General features: G+C 44.0%; 1 protein-coding gene across 3 annotated transcripts in view; it reads left to right on the plus strand.

Annotated features, from left to right (window-relative positions):
* LOC134211978 (discoidin domain-containing receptor tyrosine kinase B) overlaps positions 1-22028 on the plus strand; it is an 802844-nt gene that overhangs the window by 683136 nt on the left and 97680 nt on the right. For all 3 annotated transcript variants that reach the window (XM_062689416.1, XM_062689415.1, XM_062689417.1), the window contains 2 exons: positions 10588-10833; positions 19467-19559. In XM_062689416.1, coding sequence (XP_062545400.1) covers positions 10588-10833; positions 19467-19559 — 339 coding nt within the window. The remainder of the gene's footprint in view (positions 1-10587; positions 10834-19466; positions 19560-22028) is intronic.

Genomic DNA, 22028 nt, shown 5'->3' on the forward strand with positions numbered 1-22028 from the left:
TGTGAATTTGATTCGGTAAATAATGATAGTGCTGGGTATCGCCAGACCAGTTTGAAAATTATAGCTTTGAGTGTTGTCTTAATCAAATACCGACTGGATTTGAATTATCGTTATCGCATTAATAGGCAGAAATGTCCTACACAGTTGGCAAAAAATATGCTCTTTCATTTTTCACAGTTTTCAACAATCCAGTGAGTGCAACTAATACGTAGATGGATATTTGAGTTTTCGAAATGTCACTTTAATCTGACAAAATGGTGAACGCCAAACACACACGGGCACGCGCACAGCAATTGCATCGGCGTGTATTACATCATCGACGTTATCATTTAACTCCTTCAAGGTTGGTGTCAATCAAGAATGGAAATCAAAAGCTCTGGGCCCTCCAGTTTAGCTTCCGGAAATCGTGTTTTGGGAGTTTGTTGAAACTAGCTCCAGTGCCCGACATTTTTGGAATCGAACAGTCTAGAAGTTCCTCAACATCCATCATCAAAATTAGTCCTTCCGTTCCCTGCGATTGTCTCAGACACTTCAACCTTGGTCGCATTGCCCTCATCGGAACCGAATCGACCAGCTTCTTTTTTCTCTGAGAGTATACTAACTGAACGTTCGTGGTTTGAGAGAACGAAAACGAATAACTACTCTGCTTCTGTCGTTACTCGATTGCGATCTTGACATAGTTGTTCTATGTCACAGAAACATGGGTCCATTGTGACATCGCTTCCTCTGAATTGGCCAGTAATTATGCTATTCACCGATGTGATCGTAATGCTTCTACAAGTAATCTCCGTAGAGGCGATAGCGTACTAATAGTTGACAAATCGGAACTGCAGTGTATTTCGGTGAACCTCGTCGATTGCGATTGCCTAGAACAAGCCACCATTTGCATTTTTCTGCCTCAATTCTTGCTTTACGTAAGGTGCATCTACATTCGCCCAAACAGTTGCCCTGATATCTATACGATACACGCGGATTCTATTAGCCAGATACTGAATCATGCCGATCCCTGTGACATCATTGTTTCGAAAAAAAAAATTCTTCTAAAAATGTTGTCTCTGGGGGGGGTTTTATGCCCAAAACCACCCCCGTGGCTACGCCACTGAGTCTACCAAATCTAGTCTGGCATTTCGATGATGAAGTTAACGGATACCTGCCTATCAACGCGTCAACTGAACAGGAGCTTGCCCTACCTGAGTCCTTGGTACCCCCTTTTTGGTTCCCCTCCCTCCCCCATATAACGCGTAGCTGTGAAAATTTTGAAGGAAGATTTTTTTCCATCCCTGAAGCATGTGTGTTTTTGTATTTTTTTTAACATTGTTAGAATAGGAACGGCACATGGTGAATAACCAAGGATATCAAGAATGAAGTGGTTGAGCTAAAATGTAATTACTTAGAATAAAAACTATCTGGGTTGCCTCTATTAACTTTGGCTTGGTTTGGAAAATCTAACAATGAAATATAGTACCGTCAACTGGGGGGAAGATGATCATTTTTAAGACAAAACATGCAATAACAATGTGTGTTTACATTTTAAATCGAAACAAATATTTTCAAAACATGTACTGCTATACGTTGCAATAATCAACAACTTTAGTTTTCCGAAATGCGTTCGCATTTATTAAAATAAATTAAATTATCACACATTTTTTGAATAATCTGGTTTGGGGTGAAGTTGATCAAGACAGCTCTACTAAAACCATTATGACCTAGTAGTCAAAATACACTAGGTTATTTGTATGAATGTTGGATTTACTACGTAAAGAAGTCTAAGAAGTCAATATTTTAAACGAAAATAGCGTCATTTATGACTATTTCTCTCTTTCTTCCACAAAATACATTTTCATGATTATAATCGAAAAACTCGGATTTCTACCTATCGGTAACATTACTTGAATGGAGAATATTGTTGACTACCGTTTCATAAAAAAAATTGGCACTTTTGACTGACACATCAAATGATCATCTTCACCTCAATGATCAGCTTCCCCCCAGTTGACGGTACCAATAAAAGCATGGAACAATTATGGATAGTATGGTGGTGAAGAGAATAGATTGATGCGTATTCATTGTCTTGAACAGGGTTTGAATCCAAAGGAGAATGAGAAAATCTCTTACTTATCATGTCTGTATACACTCTCGGTAGGTAGCATACCGTGAGAGACGTTTTTCGGTAGTTGTTATAATAATGAACTAATTCGGGGGGCTACAATTGCGGGGGCCCCAGTTCTGATGCCAGCAAAGACACTTATGCGATTCACGGCAGTATGGCTTTCCATAAAGTGGACTGAAATTTTCATGATTCCGTGGAACTTTTCAGTTCAAATTAAGATTATACATATGGCTTACTACAGCACTTTTATGACTATTGGAGGCTTCTGAGCCTTTTAATAGAAGGCTTCCGAGCACCTTTAACGACGGCTTTGTAGCTACTTAAAGGGACACCTCTGGGCCCCTCTTGATAATAGGCTTCTAAGCCTCTTGGAAAAATAATTTCGAGCCCTTTGAAGGGAGGTTTCCGAGCCTCCTTTAAAAGCTTCCGAATCTCATGAAAGTTGGCTTCCGCGCCTCTTGATAAGAGTTCTCTGAGCCTCTTGAAGTTGGACTTCAGAGCCGCTTGAAAGAAGAATTCCGAGATTCTTGAAAAGAGGCTTCCGAGCCTCTTAAAAAAAGGCTTCCGGGCCTCTTGAAAGGAGGCTTCCGGGCCTCTTGAAAGGAGGCTTCCGGGCCTCTTGAAAGGAGGCTTCCGGGCCTCTTGAAAGGAGGCTTCCGGGCCTCTTGAAAGGAGGCTTCCGGGCCTCTTGAAAGGAGGCTTCCGGGCCTCTTGAAAGGAGGCTTCCGGGCCTCTTGAAAGGAGGCGTCTGGGCCTCTTGAAGGGAGGCTCCCGGGCCTCTTGAAGGGGGGCTTCCGGTCTCTTGAAAGGAGGCTTCCGGGCCTCTTGAAAGGAGGCTTCCGGGCCTCTTGAAAGGAGGCTTCCGGGCCTCTTGAAAGGAGGCTTCCGGGCATCTTGAAAGGAAGCTTCCGGGCCTCTTGAAAGGAGGCTTCCGGGCCTCTTGAAAGGAGGCTTCCGGGCCTCTTGAAAGGAGGCTTCTGGGCCTCTTGAAAGGAGGCTTCCGGGCCTCTTGAAAGGAGGCTTCCGGGCCTCTTGAAAGGAGGCTTCCGGGCCTCTTGAAAGGAGGCTTCCGGGCCTCTTGAAAGGAGGCTTCCGGGCCTCTTGAAAGGAGGCGTCTGGGCCTCTTGAAAGGAGGCTTCCGGGCCTCTTGAAAGGAGGCTTCCGGGCCTCTTGAAAGGAGGCTTCCGGGCCTCTTGAAAGGAGGCTTCCGGGCTTCTTGAAAGGAGGCTTCCGGGCCTCTTGAAAGGAGGCTTCCGGGCCTCTTGAAGGAGGCTTCCGGGCCTCTTGAAAGGAGGCTTCCGGTCCTCTTGAAAGGAGGCTTCCGGGCCTCTTGAAAGGAGGCCTCCGGGCCTCTTGAAAGGAGACCTTCGAGCCTCTTGAAAGGAGGCCTCCGGGCCTCTTGAAAGGAGGCCTCCGGGCCTCTTGAAAGGAGGCCTCCGGGCCTCTTGAAAGGAGGCCTCCGGGCTTCTTGAAAGGAGGCTTCCGGGCCTCTTGAAAGGAGGCTTCCGGGCCTCTTGAAGGAGGCTTCCGGGCCTCTTGAAAGGAGGCTTCCGGGCCTCTTGAAAGGAGGCTTCCGGTCCTCTTGAAAGGAGGCTTCCGGTCCTCTTGAAAGGAGGCTTCCGGTCCTCTTGAAAGGAGGCTTCCGGGCTTCTTGAAAGGAGGCTTCCGGGCCTCTTGAAAGGAGGCTTCCGGGCCTCTTGAAAGGAGGCTTCCGGTCCTCTTGAAAGGAGGCTTCCGGGCCTCTTGAAAGGAGGCCTCCGGGCCTCTTGAAAGGAGGCCTCCGGGCCTCTTGAAAGGAGGCCTCCGGGCCTCTTGAAAGGAGACCTTCGAGCCTCTTGAAAGGAGGCCTCCGGGCCTCTTGAAAGGAGGCCTCCGGGCCTCTTGAAAGGAGGCCTCCGGGCCTCTTGAAAGGAGGCCTCCGGGCCTCTTGAAAGGAGGCCTCCGGGCCTCTTGAAAGGAGGCCTCCGGGCCTCTTGAAAGGAGGCCTCCGGGCCTCTTGAAAGGAGGCCTCGGGCCTCTTGAAAGGAGGCCTCCGGGCCTCTTGAAAGGAGGCCTCCGGGCCTCTTGAAAGGAGGCCTCCGGGCCTCTTGAAAGGAGGCCTCCGGGCCTCTTGAAAGGAGGCCTCCGGGCCTCTTGAAAGGAGGCCTCCGGGCCTCTTGAAAGGAGGCCTCCGGACCTCTTGAAAGGAGGCCTCCGGGCCTCTTGAAAGGAGGCCTCCGGGCCTCTTGAAAGGAGGCCTCCGGGCCTCTTGAAAGGAGGCCTCCGGGCCTCTTGAAAAGAGGCCTCCGGGCCTCTTGAAAGGAGGCCTCCGGGCCTCTTGAAAGGAGGCCTCCGGGCCTCTTGAAAGGAGGCCTCCGGGCCTATTGAAAGGAGGCTTCCGGGCCTCTTGAAAGGAGGCTTCCGGGCCTCTTGAAAGGAGGCTTCCGGGCTTCTTGAAAGGAGGCTTCCGGGCCTCTTGAAAGGAGGCTTCCGGGCCTCTTGAAAGGAGGCTTCCGGGCCTCTTAAAAGGAGGCTTCCGGGCCTCTTGAAAGGAGGCTTCCGGGCCTCTTGAAAGGAGGCTTCCGGGCCTCTTGAAAGGAGGCCTCCGGGCCTCTTGAAAGGAGGCCCCCGGGCCTCTTGAAAGGAGGCCTCCGGGCCTCTTGAAAGGAGGCCTCCGGGCCTCTTGAAAGGAGGCCTCCGGGCCTCTTGAAAGGAGGCCTCCGGGCCTCTTGAAAGGAGGCCTCCGGGCCTCCGAGGCCTCCGGCCTCAGTTAAAAGCCTCTTGAAAGGAGGCCTCCGGGCCTCTTGAAAGGAGGCCTCCGGGCCTCTTGAAAGGAGGCCTCCGGGCCTCTTGAAAGGAGGCCTCCGGGCCTTTTGAAAGGAGGCTTCCGGGCCTCTTGAAAGGAGGCTTCCGGGCCTCTTGAAAGGAGGCTTCCGGGCCTCTTGAAAGGAGGCTTCCGGGCCTCTTGAAAGGAGGCTTCCGGGCCTCTTGAAAGGAGGCTTCCGGGCCTCTTGAAAGGAGGCTTCCGGGCCTCTTGAAAGGAGGCTTGGGCCTCTTGAAAGGAGGCTCTGGCCTCTTGAAAGGAGGCTTCCGGGCCTCTTGAAAGGAGGCTTCCGGGCCTCTTGAAAGGAGGCTTCCGGGCCTCTTGAAAGGAGGCTTCCGGGCCTCTTGAAAGGAGGCTTCCGGGCCTCTTGAAAGGAGGCTTCCGGGCCTCTTGAAAGGAGGCTTCCGGGCCTCTTGAAAGGAGGCTTCGGGCCTCTTGAAAGGAGGCTTCGGGCCTCTTGAAAGGAGGCTTCCGGGCCTCTTGAAAGGAGGCTTCGGGCCTCTTGAAAGGAGGCTTCCGGGCCTCTTGAAAGGAGGCTTCGGGCCTCTTGAAAGGAGGCTTCCGGGCCTCTTGAAAGGAGGCTTCCGGGCCTCTTGAAAGGAGGCGGAAGCGGACCTCTTGAAAGAAGGCTTCCGGGCTTCTTGAAAGGAGGCTTCCGGGCCTCTTGAAAGGAGGCTTCCGGGCCTCTTGAAAGGAGGCTTCCGGGCCTCTTGAAAGAAAGCTTCAGTCCTCTTGAAAGGAGGCTTCCGGCCTCTTGAAAGGAGGCCTCCGAGCCTCTTGAAAGGAGGCCTCCGGGCCTCTTGAAAGGAGGCCTCCGGGCCTCTTGAAAGGAGGCCTCCGGGCCTCTTGAAAGGAGACCTTCGAGCCTCTTGAAAGGAGGCCTCCGGGCCTCTTGAAAGGAGGCCTCCGGGCCTCTTGAAAGGAGGCCTCCGGGCCTCTTGAAAGGAGGCCTCCGGGCCTCTTGAAAGGAGGCCTCCGGGCTTCTTGAAAGGAGGCTTCCGGGCCTCTTGAAAGGAGGCTTCCGGGCCTCTTGAAAGGAGGCTTCCGGGCCTCTTGAAGGAGGCTTCCGGGCCTCTTGAAAGGAGGCTTCCGGTCCTCTTGAAAGGAGGCTTCCGGGCCTCTTGAAAGGAGGCTTCCGGGCTTCTTGAAAGGAGGCTTCCGGGCCTCTTGAAAGGAGGCTTCCGGGCCTCTTGAAAGGAGGCTTCCGGGCCTCTTGAAAGGAGGCTTCCGGGCCTCTTGAAAGGAGGATTCCGGGCCTATTGCAAGGACGCTTCCGGACCTCTTGAAAGGAGGTTTCCGGTCCTCTTGAGAGGAGGCTTCCGGGCCTCTTGAAAGGAGGCCTCCGGGCCTCTTGAAAGGAGGCCTCCGGGCCTCTTGAAAGGAGACCTTCGAGCCTCTTGAAAGGAGGCCTCCGGGCCTCTTGAAAGGAGGCCTCAGGGCCTCGTGAAAGGAAGCCGCGGAGCCTCTGGAAGGGGGCGCTTCGTGCCTCTTGAAAGGAGGCCTCCGGGCCTCTTGAAAGGGGGCCTCCGGGCCTCTTGAAGGGGGGCCTACGGGCCTCTTGAAAGGAGGCCTGCGGGCCTCTTGAAAGGAGGCCTCCGGGCCTCTTGAAAGGAGGCCTCCGGGCCTCTTGAAAGGAGGCCTCGGGCCTCTTGTAAGGAGGCCTCCGGGCCTCTTGAAAGGAGGCTTCCGGGCCTCTTGAAAGGAGGCCTGGGCCTCTTGAAAGGAGGCTTCCGGGCCTCTTGAAAGGAGGCTTCCGGGCTTCTTGAAAGGTGGCTTCGGGGCCTCTTGAAAAGAGGCTTCCGGTCCTCTTGAAAGGATGCTTCCGGGCCTTTTAAAAGGAGGCTTCCGGGCCTCTTGAAAGGAGGCTTCCGGGCCTCTTGAAAGGAGGCTTCCGGGCCTCTTGAAAGGAGGCTTCCGGGCCTCTTGAAAGGAGGCTTCCGGGCCTCTTAAAAGGAGGCTTCCGGGCATCTTGAAAGGAGGCTTCCGGGCCTCTTGAAAGGAGGCTTCCGGGCCTCTTGAAAGGAGGCTTCCGGGCCTCTTGAAAGGAGGCCTCCGGGCCTCTTGAAAGGAGGCCTCCGTGCCTCCGAGGCCTCCGGCCTCAGTTAAAAGCCTCTTGAAAGGAGGCCTCCGGGCCTCTTGAAAGGAGGCCTCCGGGCCTCTTGAAAGGAGGCCTCCGGGCCTCTTGAAAGGAGGCCTCCGGGCCTCTTGAAAGGAGGCCTCTGGGGCTCTTGAAAGGAGGCCTCCAGGGCACTTGAAAGGAGGCCTCCGGGCCACTTGAAAGCACGCTTCCGGGCCTCTTGAAAGGAGGCTTCCGGGCCTCTTGAAAGGAGGCTTCCGGGCCTCTTGAAAGGAGGCTTCCGGGCCTCTTGAAAGTTCACTAGTTTTCAGAACATCCTGAACGAGTTGAAGTTGTTCCCTAAGCCGTTTTTCGTCCCTTCTGTGGAACATTAAGTTTTTCACTAGCGATCAAGGAAAAATTCTATGTTTCGAATTCATTTGAAAGTTTCTCCAAAATCGGTTTTATATTATCGTGAATTAAATTCAACAAATGGTTCAAATCAATATAATATAAGTTCAGATATTACCAAATGAGAACGAATGGACTTCGTCTTCTGATTCTTCACTATCATTAATGTCGTTGAAACAATCTTCGTCATAATTATCTGAAAATTTTGATTCCGATATGATCGTCTTGGACTTGGGGGACTTCGATGAAGAACGTCATTAATAGCGAAATGCGACAACTTGGGACAACTTCGGCTTAATGGATCGTTTCCGGCGGACAAGATAAAGCAATCCGTGGAACAGCTGTTAATAAGTTGTGACATTGAAGCCAATTTCGTAGTCGCAGTTATACTTCGGATGGCGCTTCGATTATTGTGAAATCTGGAAAGATGATTCCTTATTTTCATCAGCTGTATGTTCGCTCCAAAAAAAAATAGGCAGAAATCTAGGAGAAGTTACCAGTTCTCAGCTCTCACTTCTCAGTTCACTCAGATCTCACTTCCCAGTGTCCAGTTTTAGCTCTCAATTTTTATTTTTCACTTCTCACTTTTCGCTACCACTTTTCACTTCTCATTTCTCATTCCGCTTCTCATTCTTATTTCTCACCTTCCACTTCTCACATATCACTTTTCAATTCTCGCTTATCACTTTTTACTTCTCTTTTCTTATTAATCACAGCTCAGTTCTTATTTGTTATGTGAGCTCTCATTCCTTACTTTCAATTCGCGATTGAATTTTTTAAAATTCGCTAAACACTAAACACTAAAAATTCGCTACACACTTCTTATTTCTAGCTGTTTACTATTCGTAATCTAAGATTATTTTTTTAATGTTCGGCCGAACGACCCGTTCCAGTTTACCTTATTTTTGAATTTTGTGGAAAGTCTACCACCTTGAGATTCGAATATCTTCTAGACGTACTTACGACAATGCTTTTGTTTAAACTACAGCAAAGCTCTTGATCCAACCAACGGTGGAGTAATTTCTCATCTACATGGTCGTGGTGCTTTTGGTCGGTCGGTTATGGCTTTGTGCACAAATTGCTCGAACCTTGTTTGAGAACAGCAACGACAATACAGCACGTAGGGCAACAATAGCGAAACGACACCACAGACTCGAGTGAACGATATTGAGAAAATGGACAGGCTCGCTTCACTTTATCCAACTAGGTTCAAAGAATGAGGCGGTGCATTTCGTCCAGCTGGGGCCCGCTACCAAGGAACATTCCTTTCGGCTAGCAATCCGAATGGTCGCAGTTGGTGTAGCTTCAGTAATAGTAGCATAGATGCTTGTTTAAATATTGTAATATACACTGAGGCAGGCAGCGCTGTTGATACTGATGAGGGAGGACGATGCCGAAGTCGCCGTTAGGAAAAGTTCACTTCACCAACGAATTCGTCAACCTACGAGCTTTTAGTCCAGCGTCGAAAGCACTTTCCTTGGTGCTGACAAGCTGTGGAAGTGCACCTTAAATATTCAGTTAACTTTTTGTGCTGCTTGAACACAACGCTGTTATTTCATGAAAAGGTAGAATGACTGAATCAGCTATAAAAATGACGATGATACGGAGTGCTTGAGAAAAAATGCTATATTTGCATTTGTTTTCTTTAAATTGAAAATATCTTGTTAACTTCCCGTCTAGAGTAAAGTAACAGATTTATAACAGGCCGTTTTATTTACTTGTCATAAGACGAGTTTGCACAATCCCATTGAATTCCACCACTTAGTTGTATCTTGACAGATACGTATTTCGACCTCAACAGTAAGGCCGTCTTCAGTGTCTCGTACTTGACTCGACTTCGAGGCACTAAAAAGCTCAAAATAATTTTCTTAAAGTTTTATTTAGTTATATAATTTTTTGTAACAAACTCTGTAGTAAAATGCGTCCCATTAATAGTTAAAATAACAGAAAATTGTAACAAATTACAAAAATGGAAAATATCCTGTATTTATTATTAGCCTGTATTTATATTATTATCTATTTTGTAAAATATTTGTTCGCTATATATTTTAGGGGTTATGCGAGCAGAGCTTTCTGTGCCATTGATCACCGATCAGCATTTTTTAAACATTCATTATAATTTGTATGGAGTTTTTGTCGAGCTCTTATCCTTTCTAGTACTCTGGTCACAACTATACATCACCATTCCACATGTAGTCATTATCAAAAAGGATTGAAAATATAACCCATTTCGCACCATGTTGGTACTTCGAAGCTATGAGTCCTCCAATACCGATGGAATCCGTTATCCTTGCAGTTCCATACGGCCATAGCATTCCAGTTCTGCACTCTATCAAGCCGCTTCAGTCGTACAAGTGAAATAGCTGTAAGCTCCTTTACTAGGCACGAATGAGCATTGCACAATGGATCGGACATGAAAATAAATTGAAATAAATATCTTTATAATGGAAATACTATAACAACCACGTAGTTATATTTGAAGTTCTCTATCATAATGCATGTTATTCAGTTAGTGCATAAAGTGAACATTTTGTTCGCGTAGCACTTTGCTTACACCCTTCTAAAAATTTAGGCTATAGTCAAAATCATAGCAAACGAAGTGAATTGTCATTTTTAGGCCATGGAGAATGCATGTGCAACATTTCAGGCAAATAAAAAAATAAAAGCTTCTTTAATTTTAATCAAAAATAGACCACATTTCGTTTTGTTTAGCTGTGATTACAATTTGGCCCATTGTGCAACGGCTGCAGTAGAACAGAGTATGAGGCACACCGAGACGATAGGACCCAAAAGCCATAGATTGTGAGGGGTACATGCATTTTACATCACTATTCCGCACGAATTCCGCCGGAATTGTACTCCAGGGCGGTGTTTGAATTTTGGAAAAGGTCCTCCGTCCGGATAGAGTGAGGATGTTCGTCGAGTCAAGGCTAAAGTGAATAGAAAATTAAGCTCAGCGATAAAGCACCAAACCGTCCTACCTCAGGGCGGCGAATTGAATTTCAGAGTAGCATTTAAAAGGTTTGGATGGTGTTTTCATTTTGCAGTGGAGCGGTTGTTAGGCCTCAGAACGAGCTCCATGTGAGCAATTAATCGTCAAGCCAGCCATTTGGTCGCATTCCACGATAACGTGAAACCACGCTTTCCAATTTGCGTTGTTTGATTTTAGTTTTTTATATTTTTTCACTTTTGTTTTTCCCCTTGCAGTTCGAACCTGGTCGCAGTGTCAACGCTTCGCCCCGGAGCGTCAGAGCACGTCAAGAAGGAGTTCCGGGCGAAGGCCAAGCAGCTCAGCCGACTGAATGACCCGAACGTGGCGAGGCTGGTCGGTGCCTGCCTGAAGGACGAGCCGATTTGTATCGTTTTAGACTACAAGTTCGGTGCAGACCTGAACCAATTCCTGCAGGAGCACACGGCCGAAACTGGCACGCTGGTGCAGCATAATTCTTTAAGGTGAGTTGGTTTTGCTGTAGGAGTGTATATTAACTGTTGGAAACTTGTAAAAACTACAACGTAAGCAAAAAGTCCCGGTAGGTTATTGAGTAAAAGGACGTTTGGCCAAAACTATTACAAGAAGAACATACATCCACAGACATCACCTCAAAAAGCCTCCTATAAATAGTTTGTTTTTGACAGACCTTTAGTGTACGAGAGAAGCAAAAACTCAATCATTCGACTAGTATAGAACCATTTATTTGCTATGCATACTTTGTGGGCACTTATCTAATCCGTATTTAATTGAAAATCAAATTCCATCAAATGAAAAATAAATAGGAAGTACTTCAGAGATCTCGAAGAGTCAATTTGATTTTTCCAACACTAAAAGATTCATGTGCTTGTACCGTCTCACATGTTTGAGATTAATAATCTATGCATTGCAATATTGACTGTTGGTCATGATATGTTTAAATATCTTACTAAGTCTCTGTTGCTGGGTTGCAAGTAAAGGCTCTTACATCATAAATGCCTTCACCACTCGTTTACTCGACATTTGTCTTCCCAGTAAACATGTTATACCACTTGGGCAATAATAATTAATACTCGTCTCTCGATTGCGGTCTCCACTTCCAACCAACTCACATCACATTCCAAGCCCGTATGCTGTGTCCTCAAAAGGCTAACGCCAGTCGGATGTAGTTTCCTGGTTTTCTTTTGAAGAGCAGAGTTTTACTGCATCCAAGAGGATTATAATATTCACCCGAACGATCACTCAGCCCGACAGCATCACCGAATGGCAACGCAGCACAACATCTGGACTGCCGACTCTGCCGCCGTGCTCCAGGTCCTGTGGTCTGTGGCTTCCGCTTCCTGGCTGGGCCTAAGTGAAAAAGGATTGTAAATATCATCCAAAACGTATACATGTCAGCTTTAGGAAACCAGGAAAACCCTCAGACAGCGTCTCCCCGGCTGGAGGAATGACAATGTAGGTTAAAACAAGAGTGCAATAGGAGAATAATAATTCTACCATATTGCACTTGCCGGAGCGATGTGGATCCCATTTCCTCCCCAGCAAGAACGACGACAAGGATGCGACCAGAGTGTTGGGTTATTTAGTTATATCCTGCTTCTTGCCGAGGCGCTTCCTCCGAGCGGCTGGCTGGTCCATACGTTAGTGCCGTTATGCGGTAAGACTCGAGCCAACTGCAATATACCCAGCTCGGAGGCCGGAGAGAAGAGGTTCTCGGGTGCGCCAGCAGTGACTTAAAATGCAAACTCGTTACATAAGCTTAAGCTGGCGGATCTCGTCGTAGATTGGGGCGAGAGATAGTGATATTGCCTGGTGTTGATATTATATGATTACCATTACGAAGTAGTTACATATACACTTGTTCATTTGCGTATAATTTTTGGTTTATGAGTGGAGGAGAGAATCTAAGACACAACAGCGACAGAACTCAGCACATTCCAATGCTATTTATTGGATTAAAATTAATATGCATATGATTAATCTGTTGCTTACCTGGAGGGTGCAATCAAAACGTTTTACTCCTCGGTAGATTAAAAAAATACACTGAGACAGATAAACATAATCCGATTTTAACGGATATATCATTATGGCATTTTTCATGCCATAAGAAGCTTATGGCATCAAGAATGTCTCCCGTCGTCGATGCCCACCTTTTACATCACCAATCAAAATAGGTTACTCTGTAAATACATGGTTTTAGATTGCCATTACTATTGAAGTGTTCCGCAACGCCGTATACATTTCGCCATATTTCAACCTGAAATGCGGATGGGACGTGATTTCATCACAATTTTTAAAAAAATGATAATAGTCATTCACTTTTGTCAGCATTTACTTTTATATTTCTTCTAGTTTTGTCTTTCTCATACAATAAGAACACTTTAAGTTTGATTTTTTTATTTATTCAGAATATTTTGTTTCTTCATTCCGATTCTTACACAATAGTGTTAGTTTTGGGAAACCAGAAGATTAACCTAACCTTAGAGATTTAGCCAAGATTGTGGAATATAATAATAAAGTACAGAAGCCAAGCTTTCAGGGAGCATCAGTAATAACAATGCCGATTTTAACATAGCTGGCATTCTTGTCGATGTATATTTGTAACGGAGCAAATAAACAAAGCAACAAAAACAGGAAGACATACGAACGAGAATGATGGCTGACATTAAGATGTACTGTAAGAGGAACATATTTATGAAGGGCTACCGCAAAAAGGGGAGGGGCTGAAAATTATTGATGGATAAGGGACATATATTCGAGATCCAGACTCGCGAGTACTTTCCTAATAGGTTTGGCTTGATTTCCTCGGCCCCGAACATGTTCAGTCAGCGCAGATCTGAGGTCTCGATCCTCCTCGCACGTCTACACGGCACGATCAATATCACACTCTCTCCAATTTTTGATACACGAAAGATTCAAAATTTGTCAGTCGTACCGTCATACTTTCGAGTCAGGCAAGCGACGAATTTAGGGCCATCTAGAATCTAGAGGTTTGTAAGCCTCTATTTGAGAGGCATGAGGGCTTTTTTCGAAAAGCTCAGTAGCTTCGCTGATAAAAAAATGAAAGCCTTTTTTCAAGAAACTCATAAACTTACTTTTGAGAGGCTCCGAAACCTTCTTTCACAATGCATCCAAAGGCTCGAAGTCTCCTCTCAAGCCGCTAGGAAGCCTCCTTTCAAGGGGCTCGGAAGCCTCCTTTTAAGATGCTCGGAAGTCTTCCTACTAAAGGCCTCCTTTTAGGAGACTCGGAAGCCTCCTTTCAAGAGGCTCGGAAGCCTCCTTTCAAGAGGCTCGGAAGCCTCCTTTTAAGAGGCTCGGAAGCCTCCTTTCAAGAGGCTCGGAAGCCTCCTTTCAATAGGCTCGGAAGCCTCCTTTCAAGAGGCTCGGAAGCCTCCTTTCAAGAGGCTCGGAAGCCTCCTTTCAAGAGGCTCGGAAGCCTCCTTTCAAGAGGCTCGGAAGCCTCCTTTCAAGAGGTTCGGAAGCCTCCTTTCAAGAGGCTCGGAAGACTCCTTTCAAGAGGCACGGAAACCTCCTTTACAGAGGCTCGGAAGCTTCCCTTCAAGAGGCTCGGAAGCCACCCTTCAAGAGGCTCGGAAGTTTCCTTTCAAGAGGCTCGGAAGCCACCCTTCAAGAGGCTCGGAAGCCTCCTTTCAAGAGGCTCGGAAGCCTCCTTTCAAGAGGCTCGGAAGCCTCCTTTCAAGAGGCTCGAAAGCCTCCTTTCAAGAGGCTCGGAAGCGTCCTTTCAAGAGGCTCGGAAGCCTCCTTTCAAGAGGCTCGGAAGCCTCCTTTTAAGAGGCTCAGAAGCCTCCTTTCGAGAGGCTCGGAAGCCTCCTTTAAGAGACTTGTAAGACTTCTTTCAAGAAGCTCGGAAGACTTCTTTCAAGAGGCTTGGATGCCTTCTATCAATAAGTATGGAAGCCTATTTTAAAGAGGCTTGGAAGCCGATTTTCAAAAGGATCGGAAACCTCCCTTCAAATGGCTCGGAATAAATTGCGGAAACCTCCTTTCAAGAGGCTCGGAAGACTTCTTTCAAGAGGCTCGAAAGACTTCTATCAAGAGGCTTGGAAGCCTCCTATCAAGAAGTATGGAAGCCTATTTTAAAGAGGCTCGGAAGCCGATTTTCAAAAGGATCGGAAACCTCCCTTCAAATGGCTCGGAATAAATTGCGGAAACCTCCTTTCAAGAGGCTCGGAAGACTTCCTTCAAGAGGTTCGGAAGACTTCTATTAAGAGGCTTGAAATCCTCCTTTCAAGAAATATTAAAGAAACTCGGATGCCGATTCTTAAAAGGCTCAGAAGCCTTTTTTCAAGAGGCTCAGAAGCCTCCTGTCAAGAGGCTCGGAAGGCTTTTTTCAAGAGGCTCGGAAGACTTCTTTCAAAAGGCTCGGAAGACTTCTTTCAAGAAGCTCGGAAGACTCCTTTCAAGAAGCTAGGAAAACTTCTTTCAAGAGGATTGGGAGCCTCCTGTCAAAAAGTATGGAAGCCTATTTTAAAGAGGCTCGGAAGTCGATTTTTTAAAGGCTCGGAAGCTTCCTTTCAGAAGGGTCGTAATCCTTTTTTTTTCAAAAGATGGTGTCTAGGTGTCTAGAGGATTCTTTCCTTCGGAGAATCTCGGTAGGTCGGAAGGCCTCACTTCTCGTTTGGCTACCGTAATGATGGGCCCGCACGGACGGGTTTACACCGCGTGGACGAGACGTGTCCAGCGGGAACGGGAAAAAAACCCGTACAAAAAACGTCGTTCGAACGCATTAAGGTAAAATAAATTGCACGAGAGTAGAGCGTTCGCCTCGTGCTACAAATAAATTTCTCGAATTTAGAAAACTTTGTAAAAGTTAAAAATGGTGGTGAATGTTACACTCTAAAATATTTATCTGACTAGTTACACAGAAAATGAAAAAATAACTCTGAAAATTTAAAAATTTAAACAAGTCAGCATTGGATGGGTATTTTCAAACTCTAAATACCGTGGATAATCAAAATTCGGACACACTCAAACTTCGGACGCTTCAATTCGTATGAGAAATTTTCTGAAATATTTCATCGAAATGTTTCGTGAAGCTGGATCGGAAAGACTAATAGTTTTTGCTTGTTTTAGTATAGTTACATTTTAATAAGACATGTTAAAACAATGCGCTGAAATGATTGAAAGGCAGTCTGAACTGTGCAGTGAAAATTGTTTTCAATTATTCTTCCCGGTACGGTGTAATCAGGTGTCCCAAGTTTGAATCTTTGTGTCCGAAATATGAATACAACCTCACCGGTGTCCGAAGTTTGAATCAAACAGAAGCCGGACATTTTCATAAATTGCAAATATTCTTCACAATATCTTGCACAAATTAAATACGTACAGTCGTTCGGGGCGACATTGGGCCTAGGGGGTAAGATTGGGCCAAAAACGAAAAATGTTTCAACTTCTAATATCTCAGAAACTGTTACGAATTTTGATGAAAACTTTAAACGGTTCAAAATTATATTAAAATTCACGTCTAGGAAATCACAAAACAAATTCCAAGGATTAATTGTGCTCGTACCATAATGCTTGGAATTTGAATGTAAAACTATTGATCGAATGAACCCGTATTAAAATAGTAATCAGTAATGCCCCACAAATCTATTACATAACTGAATTTTACATCGATGGATACCTGGTGATCATGTTACGATAATCTGTTTGTTGTTTTATCGAATTTTATGAATATTTATTTAGCGGTCTTGGTTTTTCGTAGCAATGAGCAATGCATGCTAAAAAGGGGTGAGATTGGGCCAAGCCTTTGGTTGATTTGCCATACATAGTTGGTAAAAGCCGTAATGTAGGCAATTATTTTTATTGAATCGTTGCACCGTCACCACTGAACTTTATTGTATGTGGCCCAATGTCACCCCCTGTGAGGGGTGAGAATGGGCCAATTTTAAACAACATATAACTTTGAAGAATTACTCTCATTTATTATTTTTTCCCCACACAGTGGTAAATTTATTGTTCAAGCTTGTACCTAACTAATTACAACTTGATTCCAATATTAACTACTAGAGCTTTGTAACACATACTTGGAGCATACCACATTTTGGCCCAATGACACCCCCGTAGACGGTAGTTAAAGGATGAATACTGTACTTAGTGATTGCAATGGTGATTTAAACGGTGTGGTTTAAAATGTGAGTTAACAGGATGATTGTACATCAGAAAGTGCTTAACCGTCCGATGTTTGAGTTTGCACGGTATGTTGAAAAATCAAAAATGGTCAAAAGCTTCGAGAAATTATTTTATTTGATAAAAACTCGAAAAACTAAATTCCGAAAAATCAAAGTGTTAAATTGATAAAATCACGAATTAAAATCATGTTTGGATCGATTTTAGAAAGCAAAATAGTGATTTTTAGCGAAAGCAAAAATTTTCAAGCGAAAACAAAAAAAAAGGGGTTAAGTTAAAGTAACCTAAATAATAATTTTTATTTTATTTTATTTTATTAATGACTTTCAACTGACTTCTAGAGTTGTTTATCTCACGACTCATTAATATTTAATCTAATTTAATTCTAAGCTTTTATCATAAAAAAGCATATTTGTAATGGCAAATTTTATAACACAACTTTATGATAAATGGCAGTTGTGTAAATGGTTCGCAAAATATTAAGTCCAGCCTCTTCAGTGCTACCAATGGCGAATCGAATATCTTCAAGAGAAGCTGCGTCTTGCGGCTATTCCGTTGGAAGTGCCACTTCCAGCTGATCGCGTAGTCTTGGACTAGTCTACCGTCTTGTAGCTTCCCAATGTTAAGCCGCGGCGTTCGAATTCGATGCGCGTAGTATACTAGCGAGAATTTTGAGCACAGGCATACTGCAACGAGGTAGTGGTCGGATCCAATATTCGCACTGCGGTTAGTACGGATGTTCGGGGTGTCGGAGAAGAATTTACCGTCAATTAGAACGTGGTCGATTTGGTTTTCCGTTTCGTGGTTAGGTGATCCCCATGTGTGCTTGTGAATATTCTTCCGGAAGAAGAGAGTGCTTCGGACTACCATTCTGCGAGAGGCTGCAAAGTTTATGCATCGTTGGCCGTTGTCGATCTATACATTACCTCCCTGCCTACCTTCATGTTGCCGATGACGATTTTTACATCCCGAGTTCAGGAACTTTATTTGAGCGGCTTTTTCATATTTTGAGCTAAGGGTGTTTAGAAAAGATCAGGGATCAAATAAGAAAAAAGAAATCGAAAAATGTCTCGTACATATCATAACCACGAGAGACTTTTTTCGCAAGCTGTCTTGATAAAGAACTGATTCGGAAGGTTACACCTCATGATAAATTTCTTTTAAAAAACTTCAAAAGCGAGCACTGGTTTTGATGATGCATTTAAATTTGCTTTGTACGCACAGCTGTTCCAAAAAAAATATGGTCCCCAACACGAGATTAGCGAGAATCAAGCTTTTTATCATCACTTCTCGGTAGGGATTTCTTATCCGATTATTTGTTTTCGCACTTGCATACAAGCTCGATAAATTAGTTTTCATCGCTTATAATGATTAGAAACACTTTTTGTCTCTTTTTTTATCGTTGATCGTTATCTATTAAGAGCGATTTCTACAAACCGTGCAAAATGTCAGCGAAGCCAATGCTGTCGTTGTTCAGGAGAAAGGTTGCAGAAATCGCTCTCAATAGATAACGAACAACGATTAAAAAAGAGGCGAAAACCTCTTCGAATCATAACATAACTTACCAACAAGTCTATCGCACTTGTATACAAGTTGGAAGAAAACCGAGGGTGTTTGATAAAACGCTGTTGTTCTCGCTCATTTTATGTTGGGGACCATATTTTTTTCGCACAGCTGTATAAAACAAGTTGAAATGCATCATTAGAACTGGTGCCCCCCCCCCCCCCCATTTTAAAATAAATTTATCATGGGGTGTAGCCCCCGCATCAGTTCATTATTGTAACAGCTTCCGAAAAACCGAAACCGTATCACGGTATGATACGTATCGAGAGTGTATACTGACATGATTAGTGAGAGATTGTTTCATTCTCCTTTGAACTCATTCTCTGTTCAGGAGCGTTTTTATATACATAACCTTATTATTGAACCATACAAATATAATAATTTGATAGAAAACATGCCTTTTATTGCTTGAATCACTACTTATATAAAAATGTTAATCAAATCTTTCGCTGTTCTGAAAGTATCTCAAAGTGCGCATTCAAATAAATGCATAGCCAGTAAACAACTTCCTCGACCGGCGCGATGGAATCAAGCCTTGATCAGGATTTAAATTTATTTACATTCATTGTATCAGGTTCTTTGTATGCACACCGCAACCCTCATGGAGAAAGAATATTGGTTAAATAAATTTAACGACTTCGCTGTCTACTGCTTAAAGCAATTTACAGTAGTTCGTATGCGGCGACGTTACTGCACCAGAGAAAACTGGGACATACTCCAATAAAACGTAATTGTATTCTGCCAACCTGGTCTGGGTGGCCATACGGACCCAGTATCTTCGTTACACAGACAGTGTGCGGCACAGAAAGCCTATGATAAAAAAGGAATTCTTTTTGTCGCCAACCAACAACACCTATGCATTAGGTGCCCACTATCCTCTGAGTAGCCAATTTCAAGTTGCACCATATACAGAGTACAGAGAGCACCACGTTCTTCTCGGTACATATCTACTGACACTGCACTCTGCTACGTAAGGAAGCGAAATGAAACAGGGGATGGGGGCGAATTTCCCTGCCCGGAAACCTTGCGCCAACAATTTACAATAGATCTAGACCAACATTTGAAAAGGGCGTAACAGCCAAAATTTATTCCTTCTTATTATTTATCTACATATATAGCTATATATGTGAACGAAGAATCAGACAGAATAAATTTTGGCTGTTACGCCCTTTTCAAATGTTAGTCTAGAGATCTACATCTACACCCAGCTGGGCACACAGATACACAAACCCGCAGTGCCATTGTAGCCACCCAGAGATCTACACCCGGAGATAGCGATAGCGACACAATACCGAACTACGTAGTGCCAAACGTCCCGAGCAGAGTGTAGCAAACACTATTATTTCTAATTCAATTTTCATTGTATTCTCTTTCTCACTTTCTCTCCGCTTCGTTTCTCCCGCAGCTACGGATGTTTAATTTACATCGCAACACAAATAGCCTCCGGTATGAAGTATCTAGAGCAAATGAATGTAGTGCATCGTGATTTAGCAGCGAGGTAAGTGCAATTGCTTTCGCATTTATTAGTGGGGACTGGGACTGTGACTATGTTTGTGCCATGTTGCATTGCGGTGGTCGATTCGTTTTACAATTGAAGGACTTTTTTTCTGCGCAATATCATATATTTTTTATACTTATTCCTATCAATCCACAATCAATTCCAAACTAATATACATTCATTATAACGCTACAAGCAACCATGCGCCTCCATAACAAAATGTAGAGTTGAATTCTACGGACACTAAAGTAATGAAAGGAGAATCAAACACATACGAAGCGACTGCCGTTGGTATAGAAGCCTAAATGGAACATTGCCTGCAGCGACCAAGGGATAGAGTCACGGCGATGATATCGCTTAGGTTGAGCCTTTAATTGCATATAAATCACATTGAATGATGACACCGACCAACCAATATTTCTCGTGCGACTTTCAACAAGTTGGGCTATGTTTTAAGTAAAGCTTATTTAAAAAAAAAAATAAACCCGATAAAAATGTCCTAAAAAAGAGGAACTATATAAGTTTAATTGTCCTCAATGTAAAGTTTAAATTATTATTGGGCAAAGACGCAATGTAGGACATTTTCACTGTACAAATACACAAATGCAAAGAATCAGTAATATTTTGATAAACTGAAACATTGACGACCGCATATCGAAAAAAAAACTCAATTGAAAAGCTACAGAGTTTTTTTTTTAAACTATCATTTATTTGGAAATCTTCAGCTGTGAAGCGTTACGGAGCCGGAATCATGTTTTTGAATACAGTTTTTCATTATTATTTTATACACTAATGTTAGTAGCTACAGAGGTTCTTCAAGATGAGCACAGATGTATTATTAGTTATCTTGGTTATCTGCAAAAGGTTGATGATATTCCGCATGTCGCCAATTGATCAAAACATCAGTCCAAATTCTATCCCATAATGCTTTAACGGGTTGTTGTCCTGCATTCTGACTACATGCTCGACCAGCCGTATTCGTGCAATTTTTGTGGAATGGCAGATAAATAAATGGTTTCTCCAATCAGCCTGACCGAAAATACTTGTGTGCTTCTGTTTACTCGGAAAACTCTAACGGTAATCATCGATGCTCGTCACCAAACTCCGAAAAACGTTTTGCTTTGCGATCACATTTAAAAAAAATCCATTAAACGATTTCTTCGCTTACTCTGACTTTTTTGTCCTCTACCGTGTGGACCAAAATCCGTAAATCTCTGAAATCCGTCCACTTCGTTAGATATCAATGTACTTATAGGTATGTATGTATAAATAATTTATCTTATTTTATTCATACATGTATATGACAGTAAGCTTTTTGGCAATTAACATGAAAGTCAGGGTTTGAAATTGGAACAATACAATTGTTCCAACACTGACTGTGTTTAAATTGCAAATCGCAATGGATTAAGTAAGTTCAGCGTAATATAAATCAAAGGGACACGTTTCTCTAGGTGCGTGTTGAACTATTGACAGTCAGTGGTGGTTTAGTAAAAAATGAATTACCTAAATATTAAATATTTGGTTAAAAATAGCTGTATGGATTTTTATCCTTTGATTCGAAATCCTTCCAAGATAGACAAATTTTGGCTCAGAGAGTGTTGATTTGTTCAATTATTTGATCATGTGTTTCGTAGTTTTTAAAGCGTAAAAGTGGAACACTTCAAAAATAGAGACCCACTTGCACTTTTATCAACGACGAACGTATTATTTACATTCGATTAATATTTTCTAAATATTTTTACATATAGGGGAACAAGTTTTGGCCATACTTTTCGGCGAAATGCTGTTCGGCCTAAAGTAATATGACCGAAATTCATTTGGTCGAAGGCCAACAGGCCGAATACGTCATTGGGCCATTTAATAAGCATTTTCTTAACAAACTTGTCATTTGGTCGAAATGGTCGTTTGGCAGAAACAGCCACCTGACTAAAAATGTCAAAAGATCATTCGGCCGATAATGACAGTGCTTTACCTCAATGTTGTTATACCTATTTTTTATTATTTTTTGTCTTAACAACACCATTTCATGCTCACTTTTCTTCTTCAAATACTTAATATCAAAAACTGCCGCTGTTGTTTTTAGGTGTTAAGTGCAATGAGTTATCTTGAATGATTCACTGAGAAATGAAAAGTAAGAAATAAGTAGAAATTTATTAAAAGTGAAAATAAGAAGTGAGTAGAAAGACGTCTCGCCTAACAATCCTCTTTTCTAAGAAATAAGAATTAAAAAGTTCCACACTACTCGATGACTGCTTGGAATACTGCTTCGGCCTCCGCTGAACAAAAAACCAATCAGATTTACGACAGACGCAGACGGTGGGAAACAGAATTGCTTTCAAAGAATTTGATAACTATTCCTTTCTTGCCTTTCGTTTCCGAGCTGTCCGAGTATCGGTTGCAGATCGGTACTTGTCGTCAACTCACTATTTGCAAAGAATTTGCGCTTGTTGCTTCTCCGATCATTTTTTG

The sequence above is a fragment of the Armigeres subalbatus genome, chromosome 2 (assembly GCF_024139115.2).
Source record: "Armigeres subalbatus isolate Guangzhou_Male chromosome 2, GZ_Asu_2, whole genome shotgun sequence".
In the NCBI taxonomy this organism is placed as follows: Eukaryota; Metazoa; Arthropoda; class Insecta; order Diptera; family Culicidae; genus Armigeres; species Armigeres subalbatus.